Raw genomic sequence first — 11,310 nt, forward strand, 5'->3', positions numbered from 1 at the left:
TGTTTTTTTTGAAAAGGAGAGATTTAAGGAAAAGGGAGGCCTGCGATTGGAAGGAAGGAAGGAAAGAAGGAAACGAGGTACGCGAGGGACGAGAGGTCAGGTGGATATGGATGGATGGATCCGGGTGGATGGACATACGGGTGAGCACTTCAGGGGGACGGGGGGACGATAGAGAATAGGATGTTCTTATTAGGTTTAGAAAGGACTTAAGCGTAGGAAGGTTAGTTGTCGCCGCCCTCCTGTGGCTCGTCCCCGTCGCCCTGTGTGTCACTGGTCCACAGAGTGAGGTTGTCGCGCAGCAGCTGCATGATCAATGTGGAATCTTTGTAGCTGTCTTCATTAAGTGTGTCCAGCTCCGCGATCGCGTCGTCGAACGCCTGCAAAAGTAATAAATGTCAGATATTTTTCTTTCAACTTCTTTTTTTATTGTTATTTTAATCTGTACTACAAAATCTCTTTATTATCACTTTATTATCACTTTAACATATTCTATAGAAATCTCAATATTATTTTTTAATGATAAAAATAATTTCCAAAACAATCAGAACATTAGACCAAAAAATATATATTTTTAAGTATAAAAATAAAATTCTGTCTATAGGGACAATTATATTAATTCTGTAAATATCCATAATTACACAAGTTAAACTATTAATTAATATAATTAATATAAATAGAAAACATGATGCGGGATGGTTAGTGTGGTACCAGTGAGTACTTTCTCACTTTATTAATTATGTAGTAAAAATTTAAAAAGGGATTAAACGACACAACATTCACATAACAGTTAATGTTAGAATTAAACCAAATTAGAATTTGATCATTAGAGAATAAATAGAATAAATGCACACGGCAAGAACTATGGCTGACTTCATTGTAAGACTGCTGATTCCTGCGATTTAAATATACATACAAAAAGTATAAATAATTATTTATCTATTTAATTATTATTCAATTCAATGAAGAAATAAAATAACGTCTTATTTTTTCCTTATTGCTTAAACCATGAAGAAAAGTAGAGATTTTAGCAGGAATTTCTTTAATCAGAACATAGCTTTAATTATCGTTCGTGTTTCTTATCAGCAGTCTTATCACGTACTCAGTTTGACGGGGAACAAGTTAATGCATATAAGAGGCTTTATATAGAGAAAAATCACACGCAGTAACGCCAAGAACAAGCCTTCCACAATCCTCCCTCTAACCTGCTTGGCTAAATGACAGGCTCTAGCCGGGGAATTGATAATTTCGTAATAAAAAACAGAGAAGTTGAGGGCAAGGCCGAGCCTGATCGGATGCGTGGGTTGCATTTTTGCCTTCGCAATGTCAAACGCCTCCTGATACGCCTTCTGCGAATCCTCGACTACCGCTGCAAATGCAAATCAGCCTCTATTCAGATTACACCTTCCATGACCTCATTTTTACGCCGTGATATCGCAGTAATAAATTGTTGTCGGGGAGATGTGGCGCGAGAGGAACGCGAGGAAAGACGAATGAAAGTTGAATAAAAGGAGGGAAAACGTTAGTGAATTTCAATGATTTGTGCTTGTCCTACAAAGATCGGCGCGTGTCGTTTCACTTGGAATTCCGTTGGCCTTGAACGAGCCATGTCCATAAATCGTCACCGATCTTCCACGACATGACCCTGCTGGGACGTGCATCTTCGTCCTGAGTCATCGTGCATGAGTCAAGCGAGTAATACGCTAACGACGTTAATACAAATTTAAATGTGTGTGTAAAAGCGCGTTTTTCTGCATATTAGGCATTTTATGCGTGGTATTTATAGCAAATGTGTCAAATTAGTAAATAGCTGTCCATTATAATTACTGAAATAGCACTGAAATCGTATCGATATTACATAATCTGATAATTGTTCTGTTATCATTAAATATTTTTATGAGCAGTTGTTGAAACTATAAAACAAATAATTGTATTGCCATCATAAATATCAAACTTAACCTAACCGAACTTTGTAGGACGGAAGTGAACAAGTTGACAGAACGAATCATGTAAAATAATTTTTGTCACCACTGTGTACCATCACCACCATTACCATCATCGAGCTCTCTTTTCCCAAGGAATCGCTAAAAAATAACAATTAGTCCTCTGATCGTGTACCTGTTTGGCCAGTTGACAGGCCTTGTCTGGTGAGTTGAGAATCTCATAATAGAAGACAGAAAAGTTAAGGGCGAGACCTAGCCTGATCGGATGGGTAGGTTGCATCTTTGACTTGCTGATTTCGAAGGCATCCTGGTATGCCTTCTGGCTGTCGTCTACCACGGCTGGATATCACATGGATCATCAAATGTCTGTCTGTCTTGTTTTGCGTGAATTAACACGCTTCGAATACATCGTATCAAATCGGTTTGAGAGCTACTTAGAACTAGAGGTACGTAACATGGATTTATCGCGTGGATTTTCGAGATGCGAAAGAATTACATTTTTATATTATCATTAATTTGTACTTTTCTCTAGAATTAGATTTTCTAAAAATTATTAGAATTAATCTTTTTTATATTATTTATCGATTTATTCTATTTATGTTCTAAGCAGCTCGATTGCTCTTATGTGCTTGCTTTTAGACAATTTATATACTTCTTAAAAAAAAAAAAGATAGACATTAATATTTTTCTCGAATAATAATTTTATACATACATGTTTAATAATTATCTTGCATTTAAACTGAGCAAAAGTCTCTGTAAATGCAACTTGGAATGAAAGTCACCTGGTTAGCAACACTTAAGAGCATTTTTATCATATCTGGTGCGAATATCATGCTTACATTCGCTTCAATTTATTCGTTACTTATTTTCATATAAATCTAATTAAAGTACTTTCTAAAAGCTTTAAAATGAAAATCTCACTCTTAAAGATTAAAAATTAAGTCACTCGTTTTCTGATTCAATTTTTCATTATTTAGTGTGAGATTCAATTTCAAAGAATTTAGAGAATAAATATAAATATTTGCAATTCCCTGGACTTTATATAAATTTCGCGTTTTATAAACTCTTATAAAACTTTTTTACAATGTTCCAAATAATACAATAAAGAGCAATATAAATTCCAATAAATACATTCGATTAATTTAAGAAATGAATCTTCTAATTAATCTTCAATATGTATTATATAGCATTAAATAATATACAAAAAATGTTTAATGTCAATAATTATCTTTGTAATTAGTATCTTTGCAGAATTTCGCGACTGAAATGTGTGCGACTAAAAAGTTTCACTCAACAACGTTGTAACCGACTTTCACCCGTGAACGACTGTGACTGCAACTGACTCTGCTTCCGATGCAAAAGTCCAGGGATCCGCCCATAAGTCAAAACGAAACATCTGTCGATGCAGCTGCGTCATAATGTGCCACAATTGGTCCGGAGAAAGATCCATTTCATATGCTTGCACAATCGGATGCAGTTACATCGACTACTTCGGGGAGACAATCAAAGCGAGGTGACGACTTTGCGAGGAACTTTCAGTAATTTTGTATGTATTTAATGCAGCAAAAATAATTTTGGACAGCGTTTTACGCCAATCACATTCGATATTAAACGAGAAGTCATCGCTACCAAAGATAGGGTAGATACTTTTCATTTGGTTACACAAGTCAACAAATACGTCATTCTATTTTTCTTGGCAACCCATAAATAATAAAGATAAAAATATTCGATATTCGTGTCAACATGTATCATCAAATGGAAAGAGTTCATAATTTCGCACTTCAAATCGCCTCTCGCTTTGAGAGATTCGCCTCGGATCAAGTACACGAGATAACGCAAGGGATCGATACGTACTATTTCTGGTTTCACCAGTGGCGACTTCTGCGAGATACCTGTAGTAGTCACCCTTCATCTTGAGGTAGAATACTTTACTCTCGGCATTGCTAGCCTTGGAGATCAGGAACTTATCCAGGAGTCCCTGCAAAGAAGCAAATACAAATGAATGAATAAACGCTAGCACTGAGATTAAAATAAGATAAACAAAATGTAAAAGAAAAATGAATTTGAATGCTTAATTTCTTGTACTTCATGTACAATTAATTACACACAAAGTTTGGAACAAAGGGAACTATATACTTTCGAAATAGAGAAATTATATCTCATATACCTTGCTTGCTTTATTAATCAAACGATTCTCTGATTTCTCTAATTTTCAGTTTTGTGACAATAATCAAAATAATCGATATAATTATATATTTTATGTGTATATTATATACATAAAAAATTATATTGTATGTACATTAAATACATACAATAATAATACACGACACACGACACACACACACACACACACACACACACACACACACACACACACACACACACACACACACACACACAATAAAATATTTTCGGAAATGAATTACGTAATGATATGTTAACACATTAATTTGAACTAATAAATCGGTTATTAATTGCCATCGGGCAATAAAGCATGTCTACAAACTTTGATCATGTGATCAAATTAATGTGGACAACAATGTGGAATTGATGCGCAATGCGCCGGTCAATGACGAGTCGTTTCACGCTACGCACATTCATCTCAACCGTGTCTACTAATGACGTAAGACCAATGTTGGCCGACCAACTTTGCATGCGCAAAACTCGCGTGCAAATAGCGCGAGGATATTTATTGCGCCTTAACGCAAATATAAGGTATCGACCGCAACGATCGAGTCGACGAAAGAAGATAAATAAAATTCCCCGATTACGGTTACGTCATAGTAACTTTTGATAACTTTTGACCCAAAAATGAAAACAATACAACATGTATACAGAAATTCAAGATTGTCACACAAATTTCTTATGCTAAAATTCTTAACTTTTCCTTTTCAAAATGTCATAACTTTCCTCGCTGCTTTTCAATAATATTTTGAAATTATTTGTATTTCCGTTCTAATTGAAAATCATTAAATATTTTATTGAGAAAGCAATTTAAACATAGCAATGTAAATTTTACTATTAATGCTGCTGACACTACTTGCATTTAATTGTTAATAATTGTAAATTAATAGTATTCCAAAACTGCGTAAGTATGAACGAATATTGAACTTCTTAAAGTCAAGAATTTTAATTTTCCAAAAAATTTTGCAAAATTCCCTAACTTTTTCTTGATTTCTCTGATTTTCAATTTCCCTGACATTTCTCCGATTTTCAGTTTCATAGCAACTCTGATAAGATTGCATCGTAAACAATTTCCGAAATAGATTCCGTTTTCGCTGTCGCGAAATTTCGAGAGGTAAATGAACACACTCGGATTCCAAGATTTCAATTTAACAACTCCGGTTATCTTATTGTCGTGCGAGGCGATTCTCGAAAAGCGCGTCGCCGCACAAATCATCGCATTTCGAATCATCGCGAACGCGCAGTCATAAATTACGCCGCATAATCACGTGAGCGCGCGACCCGCGTCGCAATGAAGGTAGAGGGAAAAAAAAAAGATAGCCGCGTGTACGTCATCGCCGTTGAGTTTCACCGTCTCTCTTTCGCGTATCGAGCTTCGCCAACGGGAGAGACCGGTTTGAATCACTCCCTTGAAGTTTTCTCATTTATTCCTCCGCGTTTATTAATTTTAATCAAACGCTGTTTTCCCCGACAACTTACGAAGCAAAGTCACCGCTGTAAATTATCGAAATATGCTTCTTTGAAAACTAAATGAAGAACCGCACCGTGAAACCTCATTTCGCAAAGCAATATTTCGATTTCCATTTCTGAAATTCTATACGGTTTCGCTAAAATATGTAAATAGATCTAAAAATAATTTTGTTAAACCATCGAAATAATTATGTAGGAAACTCAAGCAATATAAAAAGTTTTTAACGTTCTAGAAATCAGGTTGAACGTTCGACATAATTTTTTTGATAGTTCAAAATTTTCAGATTCATATCTAGCTAAATTTTTAGATTCAGCAAAATTCTTTCCGTGTAGTTTTATCGATCGTTTTACACTATTACATATCAAAGAAGCAATAGTAACCTAATCTTACGAGTTAAATAACACTTATTTATAACTTTATGTATCAAAAGATAAATCATTTCTGTGGTTAGTTTTCAAGTAAACAAAGTTCGTATTGCTTTTAGTAAATAATAATAAACCAAATTTAATACATTTTTTTAAATTGAATTGCACTCCATTGTGTTAAATTCGTTATATTGAGTGGGAGTAGTAAACTAAATGATTAAAACAACTACTGAGTATAATTTGATATTATTAATTTAACAGTAAATATGTATTCTCCATATATCATTTTCGAAATTATTGAATCACATTATTTGCTTTCTATTATTTTTTTCCTCTCCTTTCATTTATCGCCCGCTGCCCGATTTACATTTCTAAAACAGTTGTGCTTCGCGACAATTTATTTGAGATGACGACTGACTTTCATACGTTCTTTCCTCTATGTCCATCGAGTTAGAAATAACTCGGTTTTATTAAACCGCAGCAAAACCGGCGGTGGCTACATCAAGGTGCAATACAATAGTGCCACGCTTACGATTACGGTGACGTGTATAGGAGTGCGAGAACAGGAACACGACTCCGATCGCCCGGCGATTTCAGCTGGAGTCTTGCTCCAGTTTCATCGTTTGACGTGCATCTTTCAGCCATGTCTCCTCAAATCTAACTTCTTTCCTTCCTTGTAATTCTGCATTCGTTGTTCAATTAGGAGCGATTGTCTTCGAGCGATCAATTTTGCGCACAAAATTAACGGAAAACTAAAAAGATACTTTTTTAATAAAAATAATAATAAAAGATTTCGCGTAAAACATGATGATGAAACAAGTAATATACAACTCAAATGTTTTAATTAGATTGAAAAAAATTAGAAATGTCGATACAGTCAAAATGTATGTTTTCAATATCTTTTTAATTTAAAAAAATATTTTTAATTAAAAAGATGTTTAGAACATATATATCTAAATATCTTTTTTCAATTAAAAAAATTTTTTAATTAAAAAATATTTAGGATATACATTTTGACCATATTGACTGTATTGACATTTCTAATTTTCAATCTAAATTTCAACATTTCAATCTAATTATGCCGTTTAAATTATATGTTAGACGTTTTAACAATATTATGTTTTATGCGAAAATTTTCTTATTATTTTTTTATGTATTCGATTTTTTGTAGCAACTAAAGATTTTTGTGTTAATTTTAAACATCCCGTTTGTTTAACTATATACATATGTTTTATTAAACTAATTTAATATTTTTTATTTATTCGTTTATATCTTTTTAATTTTGTATTGATATTTATTTACAAAATGTCTCTTGATTTATGTAATCTAAATCTACTTCCTTGATTTAAATAATCCAAAGCAAGCGATGTCGCAAATGGAAACATTTACTTTCAACATTCAAATATTCATAATATTCATATTATTCATGTTGCAAACAAAAAAGCGAATGTCTTTTTCTAATTTATATTTAAATCATAATTTTTTTCTTTCAATAAAGAATTTAAAAACATTTATGAGATTCATAACGGTGCAAATTGCGCGACGAGAAACAAATGCACTATTCTATTAAATGTTATTACGTTATTCAAACATCAAAATAAGACCGCTGGTACTTTTTTCTCCCCATAAAGAAAACAGCGAATGCCTCGAGCGAATTTAATTCTTTTGAAGAAAGGTCCTCTATTACGTGGCGGAACGTATCATTTCCGGTGGTTCGTTTGAACAGGCGTGCCCGCTTCCTCTTCCGTTTCCGCTTATTTCCGGATACTGGAAAATATCACCCACGTAACGAGAACGGAGATTGAATGTAATCCCGAAGCGCGTGTCGCAAAAAACATCGAGTAGATTATAATTCGCCGAGTTTAACGAGTTTCGAGAGCGTCCGCCGAGCGATAAAGTTCGAAAGGTCACGTTTTAATATCTCGCCGTGAATCTCTATATGAATAAAAAATGTCCCAAGAAACAGATTGAAACTTGAGGAATAAAATATTAAAAGATTAAAAACAATTCTTAAATCATTATCCAACAGGATAAAACAGCGATTTATAACTGAAAATTTAATCAAAGAACAGTGATAAAAGGCTATATCTCGGCTTAACGGAGATTTTTTTATATATCATTCAAAAATAACTCGTGATTCACAAATAACTAATTAAATAAAAGATAATTTCAAAGTTGCTATAAATTCCTCATTTTAAAATTCCTTAATTTTTTCTTGAATTCAGACAAAATTTCATTAATTTCCTTAACTTTCAACAATATATTGGATTCGATGACTTTTTAAAATTTTTCATCCTGATTTCGGAATCATTATATTTTGTTGAAAAAGCAATTTAATATAGTAACATAAATCATTATTAATGTTGTTGACGCTGCTTGTATTAATCGTTGACAGTATTTCAACTGCATAAGTGTAAGAACACAGCCAAGGCTTTAAAGCCATTTTTTTATTTCCCAAAAATTTTTCCAAAATTCCTTGAATCTTTCCTTCCTGGTTTCTTTGATATTTTCATAATTTCAATTTTCCTGACATTTTTATTATTTCTAATTTTGTGGCAACCCTGTATTATTTCAACGTTGAAAATTACGTAATCATAACGTGGATTGTTTTATTAAAAACAAAAAAAAAAACAAGCAAGAGCCTTCGCTGCTTTTATAGAAAAATATAGAAATAAAAATCGTTAGTAGAAATTCATAATTGACTCATGTGAAATTCAATCCGGAGAATAGTCTTCATCCTCCAGAGATTCCGAGCAAGGAAGCGTATGCGGAAGATTGTCAACTAAGAATCTGTAAGACGATCCCGGTGCGGAAGAGAAATGGCTATTGCTCGCAAACGAGTTTCGACGCTCGAAGCAGCAAAGTACTGCAGATACAATTCACCTCGTTTCTCGGCGTTGACACTTTATTATCCGGATGCCTATCTATTACCGAATTAATTTCTTTATCATCTCGTAGTTAGTGAAAATTGTCTTAACCGCGTCATCGTTTAACGCGAAGAATTAAAATAGGCAATAAAACACTTCTTTCCAATTAACTCTAGCCAAATCATTCAAACAGAAATTTAATTAAAAATAATGAGAAATAAAGACCATTTGTTCATTTTTATAAACATTTTTTATGAACAAAACAAAAAGATTGAACATTTTATATATGATTTTGTATTAATTTAACGCCAGAAAATTCTAGAAAATTTTAATCTACAAATTACGACGCAATCTTTTAGTGAATAAAAAATATTGCAACGGTTATTGTAAATAAATTAACAAAAGAGAATTGGAAACATTTTCTATAATTGCTTCCTACAAGCTGAATTTTGTGTTGTTACTTAGAATTAATTAATTACTCCAAAAGAGAAGTCTAACAGGACTGGAAATTCGCGTCAATGCTTTCGATGCAACATGCTGCTATGCTAATGACTTCGTAGTGCATAAAGCGGGTATTTTCGTAGTTGCATTTCCTTGTATACCGTTATCCTTTCGCTAAACGACAACGTAGAATCGCTAACGAATACATGGCACTGTAGTTAGGTATTTTGGATCAAGTTAATGCCTGCATTAAAAAAAATTGTTTATTTGATTAAGTTGATTTTGTTCATCTTTATATATATTTCTTTCGATGAAGAATGTATTTAAGTCCAACATATTATATTTGCTTTAAATATATGTCCATTTCTCAATTAAATAAATAAATAAATAAATATATATATATATATATATATATATATATATGTGTGTGTATAATAGACGAAATAAATTAATTTATTTAAATAAACAATTTTTTTTCTCAATGTGCAATTCCTCCAATGAAAGAAATAGCTTATTAAAAAGTAGACTTTCTGATAATTAAATGTCATATCGTTCACCTGATATGAGAAAGCGACTCTTTATAATTGATGACAACTTTTTTCTACAAATTTCTCAATTTTCTCTTTTTTTTTCTTCTATTTGTCCATATTTAATCACTCGCTTATTTATATTACTCGCTCTCGTTTATTTGCTACAGAAGTTTTTATTCGACACACTTTTTCTATAAGATATCTCTTATTCTTCATAATTTTATTTTACAAATAGAAATTAAATTTATTTAAATGTTGACGCATATTAACTTGATACATATTCATATACATCACGAGATTTAATTTCTGTGATTGTAAAATAAAATTGTAAAAAAAATAAGAGATACTGTAGGAAAAAATTGAGTCGCAATAAAGGAATAGAGGACATTATTAATATAAGTAGACAATAAAGCGGACGTATTCTGGAATCCTATGTGCGTAGGAGAACGTTCCGGGATAAAGAATAACTCACGTGAGGATGAAATCATCGTTCTACGTAATTATGCGAAATTACTTGTTTATCGATTCCCGCCCATCGCAATTCTCGGAGCGCGACCCCCTTTGGACGCGCGAACGCCGGTTACTCAACGGCATATAATTTTCTCCGACACCTTTCTGGGACTCGTCGCCTATATATGGAGAACAGGAAACATCGCGACGACTGCATCGACGCGGAAAAAGGAGCGAAATGCACTTGGCTTGCTCTCTTGGAACACGTTTGTAAGGAGGGAACAGAAGGCGACACCGAACTATCTCAACGTTCTCTCTTTCGATTTTATCGAACTGATTGAAATAGAAAATCCTAAGCCGATCATAAAATTCGAAATGGAAAACCCCAAGTTACTCGAAATTAATAGCGCGAAAACCGTAAAAGACAAGATTGCAAATTAATGTGTCGTGTAATTTTAATAGTAATATAAATTTTAATTAACATATGATACAATTAACTATCCACAATGAATGCAAAAATGTATTTATGCACGGAAAATTTTTATTAGAAAAAACTTATTTATAGAAAATAAACATTAGCAATTTTATGCAAATATATTTTGTCCTAATATAAACAATGCTAGGTATGTTTCTATGTCAAAAATTAAATTTTTCGACCAATACCTTTTCTATATCTAAATAATACAATTCTCGTAATTCGATATAATAATTATATATAATTATTATAATTAGTAACAATTCATTTACAACATACTCATTTATACATATTAATAATCATTTATAATTTTAATCTTATTTTATATAAGAGTGAGTTATAACGAAGTAATTAAATTTCTCTAATTAATGTAATGTTTTATTTTTGCTTATTTAAAAAAAATATATGTTAATTATTAAACATGTCTTTTTAGGTAAAATAATTTTGAGAAATACATAGTCTATCTTGCAGTTAATAAATTGCTAATTAATTTTGCTAATTAAGTACGATTTAAAAAAAAAATCTCCCCCTGTGTACACAAATACTTTTCGCACTTAAAAAAAAAATATTTTTAACAATAATACAAT

At 32.2% G+C, this 11,310-nt stretch overlaps 1 protein-coding gene across 2 annotated transcripts in view; it reads right to left on the bottom strand.

The window, feature by feature from the left end:
- Positions 1 to 221: 221 nt before the first annotated feature.
- The window catches only part of LOC105622384 (14-3-3 protein zeta), a 14,677-nt gene continuing 3,588 nt past the window's right edge, over positions 222 to 11,310 (bottom strand). The window contains exons 2-4 of one of the 2 annotated variants that reach the window (XM_012203809.1): positions 3,795 to 3,918; positions 1,203 to 1,366; positions 222 to 377 (exon numbers count right to left, since the gene is read on the bottom strand). In XM_012203809.1, coding sequence (XP_012059199.1) covers positions 222 to 377; positions 1,203 to 1,366; positions 3,795 to 3,918 — 444 coding nt within the window. Of the gene's footprint in view, positions 378 to 1,202; positions 1,367 to 2,115; positions 2,280 to 3,794; positions 3,919 to 11,310 lie in introns of both variants that reach the window. The other variant, XM_012203808.1, reaches the window with a different exon arrangement.

The sequence above is a fragment of the Atta cephalotes genome, assembly GCF_000143395.1.
Source record: "Atta cephalotes unplaced genomic scaffold scaffold00044, whole genome shotgun sequence".
Taxonomy (NCBI): Eukaryota; Metazoa; Arthropoda; class Insecta; order Hymenoptera; family Formicidae; genus Atta; species Atta cephalotes.